Raw genomic sequence first — 27,220 nt, 5'->3', positions numbered from 1 at the left:
GAAATAACTTGGAGGCCATAATAAAACGAATCTCTTAATTTGTATGGTGCTTTATGGTTTTCGTGAAATTTTATACACAGTCTCATTTGAGTTCCAAAGTAGCCCTGTGTGATAGGTATGGAAGTTATCATTCTCATTTAACAGTTGAGGAAACTAGAGTTCATAAAGATCAAATAACTTGCCCAAGGATAGACACATGAGTAAAAGTGGAGCTGAATTAGAGAATAAGTCTTCTGGCCCAGAACACTACACCACTGCTTGCTTGTTTGTTTCCAGTTGCCTTCAGGACGTTTCATTGCATAATGATTTCTGGAATCCCTAAGTTATTTGCTACAACTTGTATTATATTTTTTCAACTACTTCTATCATACTGATATGAAAATTTTTAAATGTATATAAATACTAGGTGATGAGTATAAAGTAATAAGATTTTCTTATGTAATTTGAAATCTAACAAAAAAGGAATTTGAGAATCATTTGAGGAAGATTAATATAACTAGAATACGTACATTATTTCTTGAAGGTAACTTTTTTGAAGGAGGACATATATTAGGATGTATGAGTACTTAAAATTTTCTCTTTGTAATGTATTTTTTAAACATTTGAATTTATCTTACTATGCAATAGGAATGCACTCAACCATTTCCCTACCAGGCATGACGAGTTTTATCTTAGAGTTTAGTATTACAGAAGTAAATGACTGAATAGCTGCTATAAAGACCAGACCTTTGTCCTGATGCCAGTCCTTTTTTGTGCTAAGACTGTATTTTAAAGTATTATCTCATACTCAGGAGTGGTGATCAAAATATTTAACAACAAATATGGCCCTGGTCAGTGAGAAGTCAAAACACATGCCTGCAACACCTGGTGTGATCGTATCAGAGTGTACTGATGGTGTGTTAGCCCTGCTCACAGTTGGGCATTACCTTACACTTTCCTGAGTGCTTTCATACCCGTTCTCTCATTTGATCTGGGATGGGGGTGTGTGTGGAGAATATAGTGTCATTCCCTTTTTTCAAATTGAGAGAACCACAGCCCAGAGAAGTTAAATAAGTTTCCCTAAGAATGAATGACATTTGGCTCTTAGTTTAGTGTTCTTCCTTGGGTAGAAGTTTCCCTCTTCTACCTAAGGAAGAGATGAGAGTAACCATTTTTATTTTATTTTATTTTTGTTTGTTTGTTTTTTAAAATTATTTTATTTTATTTATTTATTTTTGGCTGTGTTGGGTCTTTTTTCACTGCACACGGGCTTTCTCTAGTTGCGGTGAGCGGGGGCTACTCTTTGTTGTGGTGCGCGGGCTTCTCATTGCCGTGGCTTCTCTTGCTGCAGAGCACAGGCTCTATGTGTGTGGGTTTCAGTAGTTGTGGCACGCAGACTCAGTAGTTGTGGCACACGGGCTTAGTTGCTCTGTGGCATGTGAGATCTTCCCGGACCAGTGATCGAACCCGTGTCCCCTGCATTGGCAGGCGGATTCTTAACCACTGCACCACCAGGGAAGCCCAAGAATAACCATTTTTTTTTTTTTTTTTTTTTTTGCGATACGCGGGCCTCTCACTGCTGTGGCCTCTCCCGTTGCGAAGCACAGGCTCCGGACGCGCAGGCTCAGCGGCCATGGCTCACGGGCCTAGCCGCTCCGCGGCATGTGGGATCTTCCCGGACCAGGGCATGAACCCGTGTCCCCTGCATCGGCAGGCGGACTCTCAACCACTGCGCCACCAGGGAAGCCCAAGAATAACCATTTTTAACAGGACAAATATCAGGTTCTTTCAGAGAAAACTCATAGTAGGTGGTGGTGAGTAGAGTGAGCAATCCCCATCCCCCTGGAGTCTTCCTGTCCCAAGCTAATCCTTCACTTCCAAGGTCCCTTGCAGGAGATGCCTGCCCTGGAAAGTGAAACTGGCTTGAGTGAGTGAGCACATTTTTCCCAGTGGAAGAACTGACTCAGCCTCTTTTCTCCATATCCACATGGACATTAAGTACAAAGTGTTACTTTTAAAAGTACATTCTTTTAACTGCTTGTTTTTCTCCTTACTTCCACAGAATGGTCTCCCCTCAGTGAGCAACCCATATGTTTTTAATGGTGATTTTGTGGATCGAGGAAAAAATTCCATGGAGATCCTAATGATCCTGTTTGTGAGTTTTCTGGTCTACCCCAATGACCTGCACCTGAACAGAGGCAACCATGAAGATTTTATGATGAATATGAGGTAACCTAGGCCTGTGGATTTCCTCTTTTGTTTCCTGTTCTGGAAAATGCTGCCATGTTTAGCTCCTAGCAGAGAGTTAGAGGTGAGTGTAGAGAAGCAGGGATGAGGAGAATCTCAAGGAAGAGCTCAATTCTTACAGCGATTTACCTCCCCCAGTCTTCTGCTGTGTGAGTGAGTATAAATTGCTCTAAAGTTCCCTTCCTATCTTTTCTTTCCGTTCTTCCTTCGCCCTTCTGTTATGTTCTTCTTCTCGTGCCCAGCCTTCACAAGCCAAATTGTGTGCTGAGTAGACGTGTTAGGCCAGGTTTGGAGGTGTGGTAGGTTCTATGAGCAGGTTTAGATGGACTCATTCTCTTGCTACTCTTTTGGCTTGCATCACATTGTTGTCTCAGAAACTAGTACTGTGTTTTTCACTGATGTGTATATTTTTTATGACATGGTGATTGCTTTTGGCATAGTTGTTCATAAACATACTTGAGAACAGCTGTAACATAGCATTTCAACTATCTGATTCACTGGAGTTTTGGGGAAAAAAGATTGGTTAAATGGTTTACCAATTTTTGCTGAAAGGCACAGTAAGTGACAAATGTTCTCCTTTCTCTTCTTTCCTCATCCTCCTCCTCTTCCTCTTCCCCTTTCCCTTCCTCTTTTTCTTCCTCTGCTTCTCCTTTTGTTTTTCTTGTTTCTTGTTTTATGAAAAACAGAATCCAGTTTGCTCTAGGGAAGTAGAAGGCGTGGCATGTTTCATGCTTTGGTCCTGGGCTTTTGGGTGCCTAGATCAAAGCTCAGCAGCTGATTAGTTTTGTCTTTGGGGCAGTTTTGGCACTTGGCCTGAATACAGTTTCAATTCTAATCCTCAAGTATGGAAGCAAATGATAAGATTATGAAGAAAGAAAAATCCCCAAATCTCAAGGCTACTTTCAGAGACCCATTATATATAATATAGCTCAATCTGTTTATTTGGGCATGCCATTTATCCTTCCCTTTATTTAGCTAGTCAGTTGTATTTATCTAGTGCCTACAATGGTTAGTGAAAGAGACATGGCCCCTGCCCTACTGGAGTTTACATCTAGCAGGGAAGACATGAGTTGAGCAGGTTTTTCAAGTGTGATGAGTTTGTAAAGTGGGGGATCCAATCTGTCTGAGGGGTGATTGGAAGGTTCTCCCATAGAAGTATGGCATTAGCCTGAGACCTGGAGGATGAATTAGGCGATCAAGAGAGGACCATGGCAGGGGGGATGAGAAACTGTTCCAGAGTGAGGAGACAACTTATGCAGAACTTGAGAAAGGACTTTTTAGACTTGAAAGAAGTTCAGGATGGTAGGAACATAGACTGAAGGACAGGATGGTACCTGATAGGGCTGGAGACGTAAGAAATGATTGCAAAGAAATTTGGGCTTTCTCCTGAGGACAAGAGAAAATCATTGAAGAGTATTATGCAGTTTGTGTTTTAAAATGCAGCAGGAAGATTAGTTTGGAGAGGGACAAGAATTGATATGGGAATGCCAATTAGGAAGTAGTTGAAGAGAGAGATGATGGAGTCTCACTTAGACTTGGGTGGTAAAGATGGAGATGCAAAGCAGTAGATACATTCAGGAGGAAGTTTAGGCAATGATTTAAGGCTTGGTAACGTGATATGGGGGACTTGAAAGGAGAGAGAATCAGGGATGACCTCCAGGTTCCTAGCTTGAATTTGCAAGATCACTGTTATTAGGAACATGATAAGTGGAGAAAGTTGGGGTGAGGGAGAAGGATGAGTTCAGTTTGGGGTAAGCTGATTCAAGGTGCTGTTGAGTAGGCAGGGCTGAATTCATCTCGGAAAACATAACATTACCCTCTAGAAGCTTCACATGACATGATCTGCATGGAAACCTGGAGTGAGTATGCTGTGTTCTGACTTCACTGTGTTAAAGGTATATATTATTATCCTAAGGCAAGGAAAGTAATTGAAAAAACTTTTTCATCATTAATTCTCCCTTAGTGACTGCTATTCAGGCATTAAAATTCCTGACACTGGGCCTCCCTGGTGGCGCAAGTGGTTGAGAGTCCGCCTGCCGATGCAGGGGATACGGGTTCGTGCCCCGGTCTGGGAGGATCCCATGTGCCGCGGAGCGGCTGGGCCCGTGAGCCATGGCCGCTGAGCCTGCGCGTCCGGAGCCTGCGCGTCCGGAGCCTGTGCTCCGCAACGGGGGAGGCCACAACAGTGAGAGGCCCGCATACCGCAAAAAAAAAAAAAAAAAAAAAAAAATTCCTGACACTTTCTATTCAAACCCTCAGTACCATTACATGAACTATATCAGAGACTATAAAGAGCCAACTTGTTATCTTCTAGGCTTTTCTTTGTCTTTATTCAGTCTTTTTGCCCCCTGATCATTCATTTACTATAAGATATAGGATGTCTGAGAAATTCTATCTAAATGAAAAGCATTCTCCCACACACTGTCCCCCAGTGGCCACAGCACACGTCTCTGAATACTTACAGTACTTACACACCTGTGCAGACCATGTATTTCTTAAGTTGTCTTGTAATTGTTTCATGAAAATTTATCTTCTTTTCCCAACTATACTCTTAAGCGCCTTGAGGATAGGGACAATGTCATCGGCTGCTTTTGTTCTTTCCCATCGTGCCTAGCAAAGTCTTGGATAAGTAATCGTTCCAAATAAAGTCTAGTTTCTTGAGTTCTTGATACTTGTGGTAGCGAGATATCAAGGGCTCCCTTTTTGCATGACTTGACTCATGTAAGTAGGAGTTCTCAACATTCAATGAAAGAGTTGAAATCCCATTGTTTCTTTTTCAGGTATGGCTTCACAAAAGAAGTTTTGCATAAATATAAGGTAAGGCTCTTTTTTTTTGCATTTTCTTTGCTGTTTGTACATAGAAGTTAAAAAAAAAAAAAAAGCTTCAAGAAGGGTGAGGGGAGAACTAGTCAGAATTCATGCCAATAAAATAAAAGCACAAAAGGAAGCCCTGGCCATAGTGAAGACCTGTTTTTCTTTCTAGACACAAGCTTTTTCATTGTGACTTCTGTGTAAGTTTTAGCATAGATACAAACATATTCCATTGTTTTAAAGGTACCTGGGATTTGTTTTACTCAGGTATGGTAAAACATGCAGACATGGAAATGACTGTCATGAAGGAAAAGGTTTTTACTCACAGTTCCTTAGAAACTGGAGGCATAGCACACCACACTGGGCGGCCACATGGGGAAGCACTCCGGGGGTCAGTCAGAGGCAGAGGGAATGCAGGCAAACATGGACAAGAGCCTTTATTGTGGTTTCCTTGACATGGACAAAAGCCCTTATTGTGGTTTCCTTGGGAAGAAGTGGGTGATGCATTGTAAACAGGTTTAGGATTGGCTAGTTTGAATAGTTTTAGCAGGCTCTGGGGCTTAGGGCTTGTCCAAGGTTGTCTGGTATCTGGCCCTGGGGTGACTGGAGCTGAGAATAGTGATCCTGGGTGTGAGAATTCCATAAAGGACTAGTTGGGAGGATAGGCTCTGGATAGGTTGGTTTGCATATGAAAGGTAGCCTCATTTACATACAAAAGGCAAGTCCTTTACTATCTCTAGGAATTAACTGGCCCTGGGAGGGGCAGTCTCTTCTCAAGGGTCAGCAAGGCACCAAAATGTCAAAGTATCAAAAATACAGACTAAAAAGACATGATTAATGCATGCTTGTTGGTTAGTGACTCCATCCTGACCTTCTTTGGGTGGTCTGAAAACTGTGGGGTTTTGTCCATATGTTGGGACTATTCAATAAACTTGAACTATCAGAAAAACAAACTTACTCAAGCTCTTACTTACAGCTACATGGGAAAAAAATCTTACAAATCTTGGAAGACATCTATACCTGGCTCCCAATTGGTACAATCATTGACAATGAAATCCTGGTCATACACGGAGGGATATCAGAGTCCACAGACTTGGATTTACTCCACTGTATAGAAAGAAACAAAGTAAGAAGCAGTGTTTGCATGAATGTTGTCTCAGAGATTTATAAAGGGATACATACCTCCCTTCATTTATTATTTTGTATTGATTCGTGTTTTAGTGGTTGCTGTAACTCTGAAAAGATTAGTACAAATTTTAAGAAAATCTATGATTGCATGATAAGGAACTAAATGGATAACTTCTATATATGGAAAATGCATTGTTAAAAATTCATGGTGAGGGCTTCCCTGGTGGTGCAGTGGTTGAGAGTCCGCCTGCCGATGCAGGGGACACGGGTTCGTGCCCCGGTCCGGGAAGATCCCACATGCCGTGGAGCGGCTGGGCCCGTGAGCCATGGCCGCTGGGCCTGCGCGTCCTGAGCCTGTGCTCCGCAACGGGAGAGGCCACAACAGTGAGAGGCCTGCGTACCACAAAAAAAAAAAAAAAAAAAAAAAAAATTCCTGGTGAAAGTGGAAAAATGAGGAAATATCGGCACTTCGTATAGTTTCTAAAAGTGAAAAATCCTGATTTTTGAAAAGTTAAAATTTCTACTTAATTAATTAAAGTTGTGGTAAAATATACACAACATAAAATTTACCACTTTAACCATTTTTAAGCGTATAGTTCAGTGACATTAAGTACTTTCACATTGTTCTGCAACCATCACTACTGACACCACCATCCATTTCTAAAACTTTTCATCTTCCCAGACTGAAGCTCTACCCATTAAACACTGACTCCCCATTCCACCTTCCCCAGCCCTTGGCAACCACCATTCTACATTCTGTCTCTATGAATTTGACTGCTCTAGGTGCCTCATAGAAATGGAATCATACAGCAATTTATTTCTGAATTGGTGTGATTTCCCTTATATATTCCAAATGGCTCAGGGTAATCTGGGGGGGAATATTTTAATATTTCAACTTAAGCAATCATATTCAATACAGCAGAAGCAGAGCAGGCATATGTATTGACCCTCTGAGAGTAGTGGGTGTGGGGGGCCTGTGAAGCTCCCAGCCGTAGTGAGCAGCGTCTTTGGCTGGGCCTTGCAGAGTGACTGCAGTCGTCTTCCACCTGTACCAGAGCCCAGCCAACACTCCCAGACTAGGGAGTAGATGGGGTGCCAGGTGGGCATGAGGACTAGTGGCAACTCTGGAGCCAGGTGATCTTGTACGGTCCTAGTGAGAAACCTAAACCCTTACTCCTCAGGACTGATAATCGACTTCCAACCAATCGAAGCAAGTGGGGTCTAGAGCCAGAATTTGATATGGACAGAAATGTGATTCCTGTTCACCTTGAGTTTTGGGGTTTTTTAAAAATATTTATTTATTTATTTTTGGCCACGTCGGGTCTTAGGTGTAGCACGCGGGCTCCGGAGTGCGTGGGCTCTGTAGTTGCGGCACGTGGGCTCTGTAGTTGTGGCGCGCGAGCTTAGTTGCCCCGCGGCACGTGAGATCTTAGTTCCCCGACCAGGGATCGAACCTGCGTCTCCTGCATTGCAAAATGGATTCTTAGCCACTGGACCACCAGGGAAGTCCCACCTTGAGTTTTTAGAGCCCTTATGCCTTTATACACATATGAATGATAATATTGTTGCTAACTCCTTCTCATCCTTTTAATTTCAGCTTAAATATACACCCCTCCTCTGGAAAGCCATCCATGACCTCCACACTAGATCAGGTCCCCTTCTGTGTGCTTTCAAGCCCCTTGTACATATCCTTCATAACAGTTACCAAAATTAAATAAGCAGTTGTAGTACTGTTTGTTTACCATCCTCCCCTGCTTCTCTAGTTCACTGATACAACCCCAGCACCAAGATGTAGTTAAGTATTAATTAATGTTTGTTGAATATCTCCTAAGAGATTTAAGACCAAATAGGGCAAGTGTAAGATAAAACTGGAAAAAAATCTTTTTACAACCCCTTTCCTGATTCTGTGGTGATTTTGCATACCCCAGTCCCCAGCCCCACCCAGTGATGACCATACTTCCTGGTTTACACCTGTTGTCTTGTTGTAGTTATTAATAGCACATCCCTTTACTCTCAAAAGTATCCCAGTTGCAGTAAATTTTAAGGTTCCTAGTTTAAGGCACCTTTCTTATAATATCAGCAAATAGTCAAGCCAATAAGACGTTTCAGTCAACATGGGGTAGTCACTGTTGACATAATGAGTGGATATGATTCTAGCCAGGAGCAAGGGAGCATGATGTTTTTGTCAGTCAAATTTTGGCACGCACATGGCAGGAATGCAACACTCCACCACCACTTGCCCTATGACAACAGCGCTGATCAGCCATGGCAGCCAGTACCAGTTGATCAGATTGAAAACTTTTCCTTTCCTGAGGTTAGCCTGAGAAGCCTGGCCTCTCTAGGGCTATTTGAGATATTAAGAGCATGTGTCTGGAATGCCCATTACTGTCTCTGTGGAGACCCTAAATTGAGAGCCACCTTAACGTAGCAAACACCATGGAGCTCTGATATCAGACAGATGTAGCTAGCATTACATCCTGCTTCTGGCTGGGTGACTGGGCAAGCTGCCAATGATTTCTAAGCCTCAGTTTCCACATGTATACACTGAAGCTAAAAATACCTACTGTACTGAATTGTTGGGAGGATTAAATATAATTACCTAGATGAAGAAAATGGCATAGAGTAAGCTTTGAACATAACTCTCTTCTGCAACTCTCTCCTCTTTTTCCTGATACTTAAAACTAAGGTTTGAATTTCAGTCACCAAGACAGACCCTGGGGAGAAATTTGGGGGCCAGGAATTTTACCAGGATACCTCAAATTTCACCCCCTTTGGGGATCATTGTTCCACCTACTGAAAAGTCTGGCTTTAAAGGTAGAAATTTGACTTGTGTATTTTTTGTCTACCCTGCCTAGAGTGAAGTTGAACTGGTAGCACGTGCTTGTTGTGTGAAATGTAATTGAACTGTAATGAAAGTAGTAGGTTCAAGCCTTCGGAACTCTACCAGATGAGATACAAAAACAGGTTTTCAAGTTCAATTTTATAACCCCCACTTGCCCATCTGTTAGGACTCTCCAAGTGTAGGGGTGACCATGCTTCCTGGTTGATACCTGCTGTTGTGGTATAATTGTTAATAGGAGAGGGGTAGGGTTGCGGGAACCTGATGACAACCTCCATTCTAGGTTCATTAAAGGTATTTTGTAAGGTAGGCAGGTTGGGGAGGAGGGTGAATGCAGAGGGACAGAGAAGGAAGACTCTATAACACTAAGACTCTGGTTTAGTATTTTTTAAACTCCCTGGCAGGGGTTGGGAAGGGATGGCTAGTAGGACCCCCAGGAGAAAATGATGATGTGGTACCTTAGCAGGTGCTGGACAAAGTATCCTGATCCCAAGTGGCCATGAAAACGGTAGAGCCACATGTACTTAAGAGACCATGTGGTTTTGCCCTGCCTGATGACCTTATCAGAAGTGAGTTGTGTGGAGCCACGTCCAGAGTGTCCTCCCAGAATATTCTGCTCTGCCTAAGACCTGGCAACATTTGCTGGTGGGGAGACAGGGAGGGTAGGCTGTGAACTCACTAATAATAGCTGAAATTGAACTCCAACCATCTCAATGAAATGGTTCAATTTTTTCAATAACGTTCAATTTTTTTTTTTTTTTTTTCTGTACGCGGGCCTCTCGCTTCCGTGGCCTCTCCCGTTGTGGAGCACAGGCTCCAGATGCACAGGCCCAGCGGCCATGGCCCACAGGCCCAGCCGCTCCGTGGCATGTGGGATCCTCCTGGACCAGGGCACGAACCCACGTCCCCTGCATTGGCAGGCGGACCCCAACCACTGCGCCACCAGGGAAGCCCAAGGTTCAATTTTATTTTTGAAAAACAAAGGTAAGATTTTATATACACCCTAGTTTATAGAAGAAACTTAAGTGCCTACCACAGAGAATTGTCCATTACTGAACTAAGGTCACCAATGTTATAGAAGTGTTTCAAATTGTTTTGTATAAAGGTATGATACTACAAAGAAACAAGTATAAAATTACAGTCTCAGGTTATGTAAGGGAATGTAGAAGGGATTATAGTAATTGATATACTATCAGAGAGATATTTTATTTCCAAAGAAATACATCGCCTTTGTTACTAGAATTAGAGAATGTAATCAATTGCTGGCAGGTCAGACTGAGAACCCAGTGCATTTAAGTCGAAGGGCTTCCAAAGTTTTCAACTTATGTCCCCTTTGTGTACTTTCCTGGGCACAGATGTACTTTCTCTCAGTTCTCCTGGAAAACACAACAAAAGGAAAAGCAGCCATCCTCTTGAGGTGTTTCTGAACTCTAGGCCTGTTAGTTCTCTCTCTTAGCCCCATGTATAGATAAAGGCTCAGAGGGAGACTAGTTTTCCCTTAGCATCTTCTTTTTCCTGTCAGGACGCCACAGAACATACCTCTACTGACATCTGTGCCTCTGGGGTCTTTTAGAAACTCTAATGGGAAACTTTCCCTTAGGACAGTATCTCTTTTTGAAAAATGTACAAACAGAACTTAACAGCCCCACTTTTAGAGATCAGTGGATCAATAAGATGAAGGAGGTAAGTGAGATGGAAAAGGGGACCATGTGTTTTCCATTGGGTCGAGGCACAACAATATAAACAGAATAGCAACTAGTGCTGAAGTTTCTACATACAGCACCCTGAGCATAGGGTTTGGCTAAAGCATAAATTTGTTTTGTAGTTGAAATCTGTGCTGATGCCACCAAGTCCAATAGATGGAGAGCGTGCTACTGAGAAGGGAAATAAAGTAGGTACAACCATTACAGCTCGGGGAATCAGAACAAATGGATCCCTTTCTGAACAATTAACAAAGCATGAATGGGAACAGGTAAGTAATCAAACTGTTCACTAAAGTGGCAGTGAAGATGCAGCATAGATGATGTTGTTCTAATAATATGTAAAAAGTGACTTACCTTTCTAAGCAGATCATATCCTTCTCTCTAAATTCATTACTATATTTTTAATAACTTAATTGACGTATCATTCAAATACCATATTTAAATGGTATTTAAAGTATATAATTCCGTGGGTTTGGTATATTCACGATGTTGTACAACTATCCCCACAATCTAATTTTAGAACATTTTCATACCTGAAAAAGGTACTTCACGTACCTATTACCAGTCACTTCCCATTCTCTCCCCACCCCCGACCACCATCCCTGCACACTTAGACCGCCACTAATCTCCTTTTTTTAAAAAAAAATTTTATTTATTTATTTCGTTGTGCCGGGTCTTAGTTGTGTCAGGTGGGCTCCTTAGTTGTGGCACGTGGGCCCCTTAGTTGCAGCCGGCAGTCTTCTTAGTTGTGGCATGCAGACTCTTAGTTGCGACATGCATGTGGGATCTAGTCCCCTGACCAGGGACCAAACCCGGGACCCCTGCACTGGGAGCGCGGAGTCCTATCCACTGTGCCACCAGGGAAGTCCCACCACTAATCTCCTTTTGATCTTAATAGATTTCTCTATTCTGGACATATTATAGAAATGGACTCATACAGTATGTGATCTTTTGTGTCTGGCTCCTTTTACTCAGTCACAGTAAAAGAAGTGCTTTTGCTTTGTGCTTTTGGTGTGGTATCTAAGAAGCCATCGCCTAACCCCAAATCATAAAGATTTATTTCTATGTTTTCCTCTGAGAGTTTTATAGTTTTAGTTCTTATGTCTAGGTATCTGATCCATTTTGAGTTAATTTTTGTGTATGGTGTGAGGTAGGTGTCCAAATTGATTTTATTGCATGTAGATATCCAATTATCGCAGCACCATTTGTTAAAAAGACTTCCTCTCCTTGAATTTTCTTGACACCCTTACGAAAAATCAATTGACTGTAAATATGAAGGTTTATTTCTAGACTCTTAATTCTATTCCATGATCTATATGTCTGTCCTTTTATCATTACTACACAGTTTTGATTACTATAGCTTTGTAGAAAGTTTTGAAACTGGGAAGTGTGAGTTCTCCACCTTTATTCTTCTTTTTCAAGATTATTTTGATTATTCTGGGTCTCTTGAATTTCCATATGAACTTTAGAATCAGCTTGCCAATTTCTACCAAAAAAGAGCTGGGATTTTGGTAGGGGTTGCCTTGAATCCGTGGATCAATTTAGTTACTATTGCAATCTTAACAATATTATATCTTTAATTTCATGAAGGTGGGATGTCTTTCCATTTGTTTAGATCTTTAATTTCAGCAGTGTTTTGTAATCACGTACAGTGAGGCACTTGTTAAAGTTATTCCTAGTTTATTCCCAAATATTTTTGATGCTATTGTAAATAGAATTGTTTTCTTAATTGCATTTTGGATTGTTCATTTCTGGTATATATTGACTTTTGTATACTGATCTCATATTGTGAACCTTGATAAACTTGTTTGTTCATTCTAATGGTTTTTAGTGGATTCCTTGGGACTTTGTATAAACAAGAGCATGTTATCTGTGAATAAAGATAGTTTTGCTTCTTCCTTTCCAATCAAGCAGCCTTTTATTTCTTTTTTTTTTTTTTTTCTTTTTTTTTTTTTTGCGGTATGTGGGCCTCTCACTGTTGTGGCCTCTCCCGTTATAGAGCACAGGCTCTGGACGTGCAGGCTCAGCGGCCATGGCTCACGGGCCCAGCTGCTCCACGGCATGTGGGATCTTCCCAGACCGGGGCACAAACCTGTGTCCCCTGCATTGGCAGGCGGAATCTCAACCACTGCACCACCAGGGAAGCCCCTTTTATTTCTTTTTCTTGCTTCATTGCCCTGTCTAGAACCTCTAGTACAGTGTTGAAAAATAGAAGTGGTGAGAGTAGACATCATTTTCTAATTCCTAATATTGGGGGGAAGCATTCAGTCTTTCCCATTAAGTATATTAGCTGTTTGTTTGTATATTACCTACCCTTCATCAGATGGAGGAATTTCTCTTCTGTGCCTACTTTCTTGAGTGTTTTTACCATGAAAGAGTGTTGGACTTTGTCAGTGCTTTTCGGTATCTATTAGGATGATCATGTATTGTTTGTCCTTTATTCTACTAATGTGGTGTATTACATTGGTTGATTTCAGGTGTTAAACCAACCTTACATTTCTGGGATAAATCCCACTTGGTCATGGTGTGTAATCCATTTTGTATGTTGCTGGCTTCATTTTGATACTTTTCGAGGCTTTTTTCTTTGTAGGCAGTTTAAAAATTACTATTTCAGTCGTCTTTCTTGCTATAGTTCTATTCAGATTTTCTATTTCTTCTTGAGTAGTTTGTTTCTTGGTATCATTGATAGCTTGTATCTTCCTTGAAATTTGTCCATTTCATCTAATTTATCTAATTTGTTGGCCTAAAGTTGTTTGTAATATATACATATATGTGAAATACATATATATTAAAAAATTTTTTTTAATATCTGCAAGGTTGGTAGTAATGTCTCCTCTTTCATTTCTGATTTTAGTAATTTGAGTCTCTTTTTTTCTTGGTCGGTCTCGCTAAGGTTTGTCAACTTTATTGGTCTTTTCAAAGAATCAACTTTTCATTTTATTGACTTTTCTCTATTGTTTTTTATTCTCTCCTTCACTTATTTCTGCTCTAATCTTTATTATTTCCTTCCTTCTGATTTAGATTTATTTTGCTCTTCTTTTTCTAGTTTCCTAAGGTGAGAGGTAGTGTCATTGATTTGAACTCTTTTTCCTTTGCTAATGAAGCTGTAAATTTCCCTTAAGTACTGCTTTAGCTCTATCTTGTAAGTTTTGCTGTGTTGTGCTTTAGTTTTCAATCATCTCAAAGTATTTTCTAATTTCTCTGGTGATTTCTTCTTTAACCTATATGTTTTTTAGGAATATGTTGTTTAATTTCTGTATATTTGTGCATTTCCCATATTTCCTTCTCTTAGTTATTTCTGCTTGAATTCAGTTGTGGTTGCAGACCATACTTAGCATGATTTAAATCCTTTTAAAACTTATTGAGCCTTTTTTTTTTTTAATGCTCTAACATATGGTCTATCTTGGAAAATGCTCCATGTGCTCTTGAGAAAAAAATGCATTCTGTTCTTATTCAGTGAAGTGTTATATATATATAGCTGTGTTTTAATATAATATTTATAATAATTGGTTTGAAATCCTTGTCTGCTAAGTCAACTTCTCATCCCCTCAAAGGCAATTTCAATTGTCTGCTTATTTTCCCCTGTATGTGTGTGTGTGTGGTTTTTTTTTTTGCATGTCTTATAATTTTTTGTTGAAAACTGGATATTTTAGGTAATATAGTAACTCTAATTATTTCCATGCTTCTCTGGGGCTTGTTATTATTTGCTTTCATGCTCATTTATTTGTTTAGTGGCTTCTCTGGACTAGTTTGGTTAAGTATACACCCTGAGCTACACCCTGAGCGTGGAGTCTTAACCACTGGACTGCCAGGGAAGTCCCTAAAATGTGATTTCTGATATAAAATAATCTCTAATCAATGAGGAGAAAGACAGGCGGGAGGATAGAGAGGGAGAGGAAGAGGTAAAAGAGAGAAATAGAATTCATCACTGGTTTGTGAATTCAAAGTATTTAGAAATCAAAGAAGTATAAGAGGCATCCTATAGCAAGTAGGAAAAGATGCCTCCTTAAATTTTGATATCCAAATTCCAAAGACCAGAGGTTATAGTGAATAAAAAGGATGATGCCAAAAAGATTGGAGTTGCACAAGAAGAAAATCAAGGAGTCTGGAAGCTTGGATGAGTTAGAACTGTAGAGAGATGTAGCCTTAAGAAGTGGGAGGGAGGAAACCAGTGGTCATTATTCTGTAATAGAGCCTCCCCTCACCCCAGCAATGTAGATGAGGCATCTTACAGACTCAGTGTACATGACTGGAGCTGACACAGGGTAAAATTGACCAGAATCTCATTCCCAATATTTCAATAATTTCAGTTGTACCTTTAATTTTCTTTCCTCATTTCCTGGTACGTCATGGACATGCACACTTTAGTTAGCTAGAGTTGAAATTTCCAGATAAAAACAGGTTTCACAGTTACTTTATTTCTTAATATCTGTGAGCTGTGTTGCAGTAAAGATCGTAGGCTATTTGTTCCATACTCATGGAAGTGCATGATTCTTGGCAGAGTGCTGTAATTTAAATTTTATCTTATATTCCCTGAGATGTGGGGGATGTATGTATTCATAGCTGAGTCGTCGTATAGAGACAAGCGTGACCTCTTCCTTCAGGACAGACTTGAAACAACAAAGAGGCCAGAAAGGTTTAAAAAATAATTTTAATTATTTATGTCCTGAGTGACTCCCTTCTCTTAATCTACTTAACAAGTAAAATTTATTGAGTACCTACTATGTGTCAGGCACTGTTCTAAGCTTTTGAGAAAGTAAGTGACCTAAGATCTATCCCCTCATGGAGTTTATGTTTTAGGGGGAGGAGCTAAATAATATGTATATATGAAGTTATTTATATAATATTACATATATAATTATATAACAATAACAAGTAACTATGTTAAGTGAGAAGTTCTATGGAAAAAATTAAAACTAGAACAAGGTTAGGGGAAACAGAGAACTGGAGGTAGGGGACAGAGTTGCAATTTTAAATAGTGTAGTCAGCTTCATCGAGAAGGCTCCCAAGAGTGAAATGGCTTTTTTTGTAGTCACTTGGCTAGTCACTGAATGATAGAGCAGGATTTGATCCCAGGTCTGACTTTAATGCCCATGCTCTTTTTCTGAAGGGAAAGATGATTTAAGAGTGATAGGAGAGGGCTTCCCTGGTGGCGCAGTGGTTGAGAGTCCGCCTGCCGATGCAGGGGACACGGGTTCGTGCCCCGGTCCGGGAAGATCCCACATGCCGCGGAGCAGCTGGGCCCGTGAGCCATGGCCGCTGAGCCCGCGCGTCCGGAGCCTGTGCTCCGCAACGGGAGAGGCCATGACAGTGAGAGGCCCGCGTGCCACAAAGAGAGTGATAGGAGATCTCAAGAAAGTAATGAACTACTCTAGTCTACCCTCATCCAGTGAGGCGATGGGTAGGCAAGGAGTAGGTATCTAAAGCCATCTAGGTACCTGGCTGGAAGGTTTGGACTGAGCACAGCTTTTAAGATGACATATTCAAAAGCTGGAAGGAGGACACATAACTAAGGGAAAATACAAAAGTGAATCTACAGTGTTAGTGTCTTAGAAGAGAAGCGTTTAGATACATCTTTCAGAGCTATTATCTCTCCCCAAAAGCATACTTTTGAAAACTGGATCACTTAAAACTGTAGGCAAGCATGGGACACTTGCAGGATTTATTTTGGATTTAGGAGGTGTAAAGGCTGAGACACAAATAGATTTTTGTTGACCATGTCATACAAAAGTTGGCATTCAATAAAAACCTTTCCAATCTTTGGTTTGAAAATTTTCAGGAAGGAATGTTGTAAATACTTATTCTTTCATGCACTCCCAAAGGCCCTTGCATTTCAGTGGAGAGGATGTTGTTGAGAGGAAAGAGATTGTCTCTGCTGAGGAATTTGTTTCACCAACAAAGTGACTTTTATAGCATTTTTTGTTTGTGAGCCTCAGAATTAAATCTACATTGTGGTCACAGTCTCTGTAAAGTTTATGAATGAATGAATTCTGGACAGAGGAAAGAAATGCAAAACTCATTGAATGGATGGTTCTGAAGAAGCTCACTTCTATAAAATTGATACCCCTTATGACCCCTTATGACCTTGAACCAAAGAAAAATGAATGTTAGCTATATCTTCCTCATTTCATTGAGGAGTCAGCTAAGGCCCGAATAGGTTCCATGGTGACATAGGTGACACTTGAAGAGCTAACTCCATGGCCAGTGCTTATTCTAGTTTAACAGGGTCCCATCATATGTACATTTAATTTATGTAAATTTCAAGTATATACATATGGCAAAAAGGAGAAAAAAGTATAAAATTTTAGTTTCATATAATTTATCATATGTTCTACATTATCACATACATAAAATATTCACACATCCATATGTCTGTATAGGATTTTATATACAAAATCATGTATACTGTGCTTTAAGAGTAATTTAGAAGGTTTTCCTGGGGTAATTTTGGTTGTAAATGACTTGCATCTCATGTAGGAATTTAAAAGTTAATCCCCTCCTTATAAAACACGCCTCCTTGTGTTCCATGTTTTCTCCTTTATTATACTAAAAGTCAGATCGTGTCTCCCAGACATGAATTCATGGTGTAAGATTCAGATATGGCTCAGTTTCAAATGCAAGTGTTATTTTCATCATAATCACCAGCAAAGTAAATGGGTTCCATTATATGTATTTGTAGGGTAGGGTTGTGCCAGTGTTGGAATTCAGTGGGGGAGAAGGGAGAATCCTGAATTCTCACTTCAGTCAATCATCAAAAAATCAATCATCTGCAAGTGTCCGGAATGTGCCTGGTGCACAGTTTCTCCAGTTCTGATGAGGTGCTTAGCATTCCAGAGAAGTTCTCCTACCAGTTCTGTTCTCTCCACCTCACTGTCTTTCCCCTCCCTTATTTCTAGCTCCCCTTCAATACCAGACCTATAAATGGGCGTACAGTTGGGTTTAGTGGGACGACCATTTCTGGTCTTTTTAAGATCTGATTTGGACCCACTAGAATAACTGCACAACTTAAAATACATGCTTCTTCATGCCCTTCAAAGAAACATGTGGAAAATACAGTCTATTAGACATTGAAAAATTAGAAAATAAACTCTGTTAGAACTTTGAGATACTTCACAACTCATCTGGCCCCAACCTCTGATTTTAAAGAAAGAAAGACCCAAAGACTTTTCTCAAGGTTGCATAGCTTTAGCTACAAAGCTAGTTTTTCACACTACTGCTGAAGCTCTCATAGATATTTGAATAAAGAAACATTATATGTAGATCAGAGCTACAAACAGGGAGCCCCCAGTTTTTTATGAAAAAATTCTTAGAAACTTGGGTCTTCAGTCGTGAGCATCATGCAGCCTGCACTTGCCTCTTTCATCCCCACAAGGAAATGTTATGCTAATAACATACTTGTGGAAAACCAGTCAATGGCTAAATGTACTGCTGAAGCTGAGAATGTGCTTATCAAGGGGGGCAAAAAGTGAAGGAGATGCTTTACAAGATATTCTTGGATGAACAGTTGCCTATATTTGTGATGGGGAAACGGCTTTATCATGCCATGTAGTTAACAGGACAAAAACCAGGGCCAAAACCATAGCTGGGAGACTTACCTTATCTCTTAGAACATATTAAAAACACCAAGTGCCTGTATGTTCACTGTGGGGAGCTACTTTCTCCTTTGAACATGGCAGTGAAATTCTCTTTAAGAGAAAAGACCCTGTAGGTTAAGCAATTGCGATGGAATTTTAAAAAAAGAAAAAAAGAAAAAGCCCAAGGGCTGATCCTTCATGGTTACTAAGTATTGCTACATTGGTTATTGGGGATGGGTAGAAAGGGATTGTGGTGGCTGTGGGCATTCAGATTATTCTGGAAAAGATTCATGGAGGAGATGAGTGTGAAACAGTTTTGAAGGAGGAATGAGAAATAGTGAGATTTTGGGATAACTTGGGATAATATTTCTGGAAAAGAAGTTGGAATCTAGAAAGATAAACTCTCACTTGTAAGTGGCAGCCTAATCTGATTTGTTGTTCCAAGGTTATCAACATTCTGTGGAGTGATCCGATAGACAAAAGAGGCTGTTACCCAAATACAAGTCGAGGAGGGGGCTGCTATTTTGGACCAGACATTACCTCCAAGATTCTTAATAAATACCAGTTGAAGATGCTCATTAGGTCTCATGAATGTAAGCCCGAAGGGTATGAAATTTGCCATGATGGGAAGGTAAGCTAACAGTGTTGGTGACATCATCACAGACATCCTTCCCCCAAGCCTAGTCTTTCTTCACAGGATGTGTCTGACCTCGAAGCCCATGGGAAAACATCTTCCCTAGGCCCAAAACAGAACTCCATGCTTTGGTAGACTGAAACAGGAGACTGTCGGGTTCACAGAGGTTGCTTCAAGGGGCCTCACTGTCCCTCACCCTAAGAGATATTTGGTTTATTTCTCCGATCTTCCCTAATCCCAGAGATAGAAACTCTGACACATGGCACTAAGTACACACACAGAAAGGCTTTGTTCTGTGCTAATCGCAAGGCAAATCTCCAGTAGTGGGGTTAAGAATGTACTTATCCTCACTGAGCACAGAAAGGCAGCAGTGAATCCAGTTTGCTCTCTTTCACCTTTTGCACTTTCCCTGTGCAGAGCAGAACCACAAAACATACTTCTATTCACTGAGTAGGTGAGCTCTAGCAAGTCCCTCGCTGTGGGCAGTTTCTCTGCAGCCACTAAAATGGAATGCGTTGTGCTTCTTCAGTGGTGTCTGATAGGCTAGAGAGGCGAGGCCTGAGGAGCTGGTTTCTGGTCCCAGGTTGTCCTGGGATGCCCCCTTTTCTCATAGTGAACAGCAATAATTAAAAAGGAATACCAAATTGCATGGCCTTTCCTTCTATTTCAACACTTTCACTTTTCCTAACTCTTTTAGTTCATTGGAGGCTCATACTGACCTTGCGAGATGGTAAGGCAAGTATTATTTAGGGTTTATTTGTAATAAGAAAACGGGGAGAAAATAGCAGTGGCTTGTCTGAAGTGACCTGCTCATTAGGGCAGGACTGGGCCGAAACCAGCTTTCCTGTCACTGACAAGTATTACCCTCCCAAGGCTCCCCATCCTCCACCACACCGCCAAGGCTGGTTCCTTCCCAGCAGAGTGGTCATGGTCCCTTATCTAGCCACTATTTCTCTGACCTTAAAGCACTGGTTTTGTGGGGGGCCCTGAATCCTCTAAATCAGTCAGCTACAGACAAAAGAAAAGGACTGTGATACTAGACAAGTTTTATTTTGAATGCTGAAATATCACAAGGAAAGAAAATAAAGGCTTTACCCCCTTGGAAAATTAGAATTTACAAAACTGAGCATTAAGGAGGATTGTAAGATACGGAACTGAAATTGTACACAAGATTGCAAGGCCATGCACTGTGGGGATGAATGGCTAGAAGTTAGTACTCCTGGAGACAATGATTTAAAAGCCTTGTTTCTCTTCAAGGGAATCACAGGAAATCCCATCAGACTTGGATGATTTGTATGGATTTTGAACTTTGATTTTTGCTTTTTAAGAATTGAGCTGTTTCTGGGCTTCCCTGGTGGCACAGTGGTTGAGAGTCCGCCTGCCGATGCAGGGGGACACGGGTTCGTGCCCCGGTCCGGGAAGATCCCACATGCCGCGGAGCGGCTGGGCCCGTGAGCCATGGCCGCTGAGCCTGCGCGTCCGGAGCCTGTGCTCCGCAACGGGAGAGGCCACAACAGTGTGAGAGGCCCGCGTACAGTAAAAAAAAAAAAAAAAAAAAAAAAAAAAGAATTGAGCTGTTTCTGACTTTATTGAAGGACCTTTTGAGAACTAACTCTATGTGAACCTGACACTCTTTCTCTTTAACCAGGTTATTACTGTATTTTCTGCATCTAATTATTATGAAGAAGGTAGCAATCGAGGAGCTTACATCAGAGTGAGTTCTGGTATGCCCCCCCGATTTTTCCAGTACCAAGTAACTAGCGCAACGTGCTTGAGGCCTCTTTACCAAAGGTGTGTATACTCTAAGGAGATTTTTGAGCTCTGGTACTAGTGACCAAGTAGAACCAGTCCAGAGTGACTTAAGAGCAGCCATGGGAGTGAAGAAAATGACTTACTCGTTACTCATTGGTATAAACAAAATAGAAGTAATTCCAGAAGCCAAGTGGTGAATGCGCTCGTATTTGAAACCAGGAGCAGCAATTTTCAATGTACGCATCTCTTTAGATGGATAAAGCAATCAGCATCCACAAACAGTCCCTAATTGAATATAAGGAAAAGAAAGCCTCTGCGCCCACCCACTCCTGTAACCTCCAGCCTTCTCTGCCCCCAGGCGGCCCAGTCTGCTCTTGCCTCTTTGTCTCTTCTCTACCCAGAAGTGTATATGACTGAGTTGAGTATGTGTCTCTGTGTGATGGCATTCATAGCTTATCTCCCTTTCCTCCCTTTGACATTATCTTTTTAATATTTTTTATTTTATAGAATGAATATGTTTATTGTTAACAAGTGAGACAAAACAAAGACGTATAAAGAAAATGTTAATGATCTTCCCTCCCAGTACTTCTCAGTAATTCTTTTCCCCAGAGGCAACTGAAATTAATAGCCTAGAGAGGATCCTTCCACCCTCTTCTCCTTGCTCCTACAAAAATAGACAAGCAAGCACTCATTCATTGAATTAAAAAAATGTTGAGCACCTACTATGTGTCAGACACTGTTCTAGGCACAGATGATATTGAAATAAACAAAATAGGCAAAAGTCTTTTCCCTCATCAAAGCATATCCCTGTGGGAGGAGAAAGGCAGTAAACAACATACATACATTTTTTTTTAAAACAAAGATAGAATCACACTGCACGGTCTATTCTGCAATTGACTCTTTCCCTAAAGATTATATCGTGAACATTACTCCAAGTTTATACATATAGACCTAACTCATTCTTTTTGGTAGATGCATAATATTCTGTAGTATATGTATACCATAACAGTTATGGATAGCTAAATCGTATTCAACTGATGGCCATCCAGATTGGTTCTAGGGTTTTGTACTTAAAAGCAATACTATAACAAACATTCCTCTGTGTGTGTGTGTGTGTGTGTGTGTGTGTCTGTCTGTCTGTCTGTACATATATATATACACATATCCATAAGATTTTAGTGCTTTTTTTTTTACATAAGATATCAAAATATACGATTTATAATGTTTAAAATTTTGCTAGATACTCCAAAAGAGTTGTAACAATTAACAATCTGGAAAACAACATATTAATTTCTCCACATCCTCATTAGTCTCATAAGTTATTACTCTTCTTAATTTTTGCCAAGCTGATGGATAAAAATGATAAATCTCATTGTTTTAATTAGCATTTTTTAGACAGCTGAGTTTACCCATCTTATATTTTTGAACATTGCATTTTCTTTTCTTTGAATTTCCTGTTTATAATATTCCCCTGTTTTATATTGGGCTGTTTGTCATTTTCTGATAAATTTTTAGGAATTCTTTACATAGGAGGGATAGAGGATTTTTATGGGCATGATGCATATATTTTGTTGGTATCTTGATTTTGCTTTATTCTATGAAATCACATTTTATAATTTCATTATAACTTTTGGATTTTCCCCTTCGGTAGAAAAATGTCTCCACATAAATTTTATACACACACACACACACACACACATATATATATTACATATATATATATATTACATATATATTTGTAATTTATTTTAACAGCTTTGTTGAAAGTTTACCAAGTTAAAGTATACAATTCAATGGTATTTGGTATATTTACAGAGTTGTGTAACATCACCATAAACTAATTTTTGAACATTTGTTCCATCCTAAAAAGAAAACTTGTATCCATTAGTAGTCACTCATCATTATCACCTCCCCATCCCTGGCCAACCCTCCCCCACCCATCACAACTCTAGTTAACCACTAATCTACTTTCTGTCCCTATAGATTTGCCTATTCTGTACATGACATATAAATAGGATTACACAATATGTGGTCTTTTGTGACTAGCTTCTTTTTCTTAGCACAGTGCTTTTGAGGTTCATTCATGTTGTAACATATATCAGTACTTCAGTCCTTTTAATGGCTGAATAACATTCCATTGTATCAATAGACCTCATTTTCTTTGTCCATTTATCAGCTAATAGAAATGTGGGTTGTTTCGACTTTTTGGCTGCTATGAATAATGTTGTTTTGAACGTTGGTGGACAGGGTTTTTTGTATACATTTGTTTTCTTTTCTCTTGGGTATATACCTGAAAGTGGAATTGCTGGATTATATAGTAACGCTTATGTTTAACATTTTGAGGAACTTGCAAGCTTTTTTCCCAAGGGGATGCACAATTTTACATTCCCACCAGCAATGTATGAAGATTCCAATTTCTCCACATCCTTGACAACCCTTGTTATGATCTGTCTTTTTTATTATAGCCATCTTAGTGGATGTGAGGTAGGAACTCATGGTTTTGATTTACATTTCCCTCATGACCAATGACTTTGAGGATCTTTTCATGTTCTTATTGGGCATTTGTATATCTTCTTCAGTGAAATGTCTCTTTCAGATCCTTTTTCCATTTTTAATTGAGTTACTACTCTTTTTATTATTGCACTGTAAGAGTTATTCATATATCCTATATTCATGTCACTTATTAGATATATGATTTGCAAATAGTCTCTTCCATTCTATGGGATGTCTTTTCACTTTCCTGATGTTATTATTTGCAGCACAAAAGTTTTCAATTTTGATGAAATCCAATATATCTGTTTTCCCTTTTCTGCTTGTGATGGGGTATCTAAGAACTAACTGCCTAAGTCAAAGTCATGAGGCTTTATTCCTATGTTTTCTTCTGAGAATTTTATACATTATTTTTATAGATTAAGTTCTTATATTTGGATATCTGATCCATTTTGCGTTAATTTTTGTGTATAGTGTGAGGTAAGGGTCCAACCTTATTCTTTAAAATGTGGATATTCAATTGTCCCAGCAACATCAGTGGGAAAGACTATCCTTCCCCTATTTGACTGTCTTGGCACACTTGTCAAAAATCAATTGACCATACAGGTATGGGTTTATTTCTGAACTTTAAGTTGTACTCCATTGACCTATATGACTATCCTAATGTCAGTAACACCCTGTCTTGATTACTATAGCTTTTTGGTAACTTTGAAATTGGGAAAGGTGAGTTGAATTTGAGTCTTCTTTTTTAAGATTGTTTTCCATGTGAATTTTAGAATCAGCTTGTCAACTTCTGCAAAAATGCCCACTTGGATTTTCATAGGGGTTATTTTGAATCTGTAATATCAATTCGGGGCTATTTCCATTTTAACAATATTAAATATTCCAGTCCATATTGTTCTATTTATTTTGATCTTCTTTAATTTCCTTCAAAAATATTTTGTGCTTTTCAGTGTGCAAGTCTTGGACTTCTTTTGTTAAATTTATTTCTAAGTGTTTTATTCTTTTTGGTGCTGTAGTAAGTGGGATTGTTTTCTTTTTTTTATTTTTTACTTTAATTTTTTTTATACAGCAGGTTCTTATTAGTCATCAGTTTTATACACATCAGTGTATACATGTCAATCCCAATCGCCCAATTCATCACACCACCATCCCCATCCCCCAGCGGCTTTCTGCCCTTGGTGTCCATACATTTGTTCTCTACATCTGTGTCTCAACGTCTGCCCTGCAAACCAGTTCATCTGTACCATTTTTCTAGGTTCCACGTACATGCGTTAATATACAATATTCGTTTTTCTCTTTCTGACTTACTTCACTCTGTATGACAGTCTCTACATCCATCCACGTCTCAACAAATGACTCAATTTCGTTCCTTTTTATGGCTGACTAATATTCCATTGTATATATGTACCACAACTTCTTTATCCATTTGTCTGTCGATGGGCATTTAGGTTGCTTCCATGACCTGGCTATTGTAAATAGTGCTGCAGTAGACACTGGGGTGCATGTGTCTTTTTGAATTATGGTTTTCTCTGGGTATATGCCCAGTAGTGGGATTGCTGGGTCATATGGTAATTCTATTTTTAGTTTTTTAAGGAACCTCCATACTGTTCTCCATAGTGGCTGTATCAGTTTACATTCCCACGAACAGTGCAAGAGGGTTCCCTTTTCTCCACACCCTCTCCAGCATTTGTTTGTAGATTTTCTGATGCTGCCCATTCTAACTGGTGTGAGGTGATACCTCATTGTAGTTTTGATTTGCATTTCTCTAATAATTAGTGATGTTGAGCAGCTTTTCATGTGCTTCTTGGCCATCTGTATGTCTTCTTTGGAGAAATGTCTATTTAGGTCTTCTGCCCATTTTTGGATTGGGTTGTTTGATCCTTTAATTTTGAGCTGCATGAGCTATTAATATATTTTGGAGATTAATCCTTTGTCCATTCATTCGTTAGCAAATATTTTCTCCCATTCTGAGGGTTGTCTTTTCGTCTTGTTTATGGTTTCCTTTGCTGTGCAAAAGCTTTGAAGTTTCATTAGGTCCCATTTGTTTATTTTTGTTTTTATTTCCATTACTCTAGGAGGTGGATCAAAAAAGATCTTGCTGTGATTTATGTCAAAGAGTGTTCTTCCTATGTTTTCCTCTAAGAGTTTTATAGTGTCCACTCTTACATTTAGGTCTCAAATCCATTTTGAGTTTATTTTTGTGTATGGTGTTAGGGAGTGTTCTGATTTCATTCTTTTACATGTAGCTGTCCAGTTTTCCCAACACCACTTATTGAAGAGACTGTCTTTTCTCCATTGTATATCCTTGCCTCCTTTGTCATAGATTAGTTGACCATAGGTGCGTGGGTTTATCTCCGGGCTTTCTGTCTTGTTCCATTGACCTATGTTTCTGTTTTTGTGCCAGTACCATACTGTCTTGATTACTGTAGCTTTGTAGTATAGTCTGAAGTCAGGGAGTCTGATTCCTCCAGCTCCGTTTTTCTCCCTCAAGACTGCTTTGGCTATTCGGGGTCTTTTGTGTCTCTGTACAAATTTTAAGATTTTTTGTTCTAGTTCTGTAAAAAATGCCATTGGTAATTTGATAGGGATTGCATTGAATCTGTAGATTGCTTTGGGTAGTATAGTCATTTTCACAATATTGATTCTTCCAATCCAAGAACATGGTATATCTCTCCATCTGTTGGTATCATCTTTAATTTCTTTCATCAGTGTCTTACAGTTTTCTGCATACAGGTCTTTTGTCTCCCTAGGTAGGTATATTCCTCAGTATTTTATTCTTTTTCTTGCAATGGTAAATGAGAGTGTTTCCTGAATTTCCCATTCAGATTTTTCATCATTAGTGTATAGGAATGCAAGAGATTTCTGTGCATTAATTTTGTATCCTGCAACTTTACCAAATCCATTGATTAGCTCTAGTAGTTTTCTGGTGGCATCTTTAGGATTCTCTATGTATAGTATCATGTCATCTGCAGACAGTGACAGTTTTACTTCTTCTTTTACAATTTGTATTCCTTTTATTTCTTTTTCTTCTCTGATTGCCGTGGCTAGGACTTCCAAAACTACGTTGAATAATAGTGGTGAGAGTGGACATCCTTGTCTTGTTCCTGATCTTAGAGGAAATGCTTTCAGTTTTTCACCATTGAGAATGATGTTTGCTGTGGGTTTGTCATATATGGCCTTTATTATGTTGAGGCAGGTTCCCTCTATGCCCACTTTCTGGAGAGTTTTTATCTTAAATGGGTGTTGAATTTTGTCAAAAGCCTTTTCTGCATCTATTGAGATGATCATATGGTTTTTCTTCTTCAATTTGTTAATATGGTGTATCACATTGATTGATTTGTGTATATTGAAGAACCCTTGCATCCCTGGGATAAATCCCACTTCATCATCGTGTATGATCCTTTTAATGTGTTGTTGGATTCTGTTTGCTAGTATTTTGTTGAGGCTTATTGAATCTATATTCATCAGTGATATTGGTCTGTAATTTTCTTTTTTTGTAGTATCTTTGTCTGGTTTTGGTATCAGGGTGATGGTGGCCTCATAGAATGAGTTTGGGAGTGTTCCTTCCTCTGCAATTTTTTGGAAGAGTTTGAGAAGGATGGGTGTTAGCTCCTCTCTAAATGTTTGATAGGATTCACCTGTGAAGCCATTTGGTTGTGGACCCCTCACTTTCAGTCTGTATGTGTCCCTAGGTCTGAAGTGGGTCTTTGTGGACAGCATATATATGGGTCTTGTTTTTGTGTCCATTCAGCAAGTCTGTGTCTTTTGGTTGGAGCATTTAATCCATTCACGTTTAAGGTAATTATCGATATGTATGTTCCTGTGACCATTTTCTTAATTGTTTTAGGTTTGTTTTGTTTTGTTTTGTTTTTTTGCGGTATGTGGGCCTCTCACTGCTGTGGCCTCTCCCGTTGCGGAGCACAGGCTCTGGACGCGCAGGCTCAGCGGCCATGGCTCACGGGCCCAGCCGCGGCATGTGGGATCCTCCCTGAATGGGGCACGAGCCCACGTCCCCTGCATCGGCAGGTGGAATCTCAACCACTGTGCCACCAGGGAAGCC

At 39.8% G+C, this 27,220-nt stretch overlaps 1 protein-coding gene across 1 annotated transcript in view; it reads left to right on the top strand.

Moving 5' to 3' along the window:
• The window catches only part of PPEF1 (protein phosphatase with EF-hand domain 1), a 111,560-nt gene that overhangs the window by 68,301 nt on the left and 16,039 nt on the right, over positions 1-27,220 (top strand). The window contains exons 7-12 of the mRNA XM_060086560.1: positions 2,042-2,208; positions 5,007-5,043; positions 6,014-6,163; positions 10,830-10,976; positions 18,727-18,912; positions 20,564-20,706. Coding sequence (XP_059942543.1) covers positions 2,042-2,208; positions 5,007-5,043; positions 6,014-6,163; positions 10,830-10,976; positions 18,727-18,912; positions 20,564-20,706 — 830 coding nt within the window. The remainder of the gene's footprint in view (positions 1-2,041; positions 2,209-5,006; positions 5,044-6,013; positions 6,164-10,829; positions 10,977-18,726; positions 18,913-20,563; positions 20,707-27,220) is intronic.

This window comes from Mesoplodon densirostris, chromosome X (genome assembly GCF_025265405.1).
Source record: "Mesoplodon densirostris isolate mMesDen1 chromosome X, mMesDen1 primary haplotype, whole genome shotgun sequence".
In the NCBI taxonomy this organism is placed as follows: Eukaryota; Metazoa; Chordata; class Mammalia; order Artiodactyla; family Ziphiidae; genus Mesoplodon; species Mesoplodon densirostris.
This window is presented reverse-complemented; position numbering and strand designations above follow the sequence as displayed.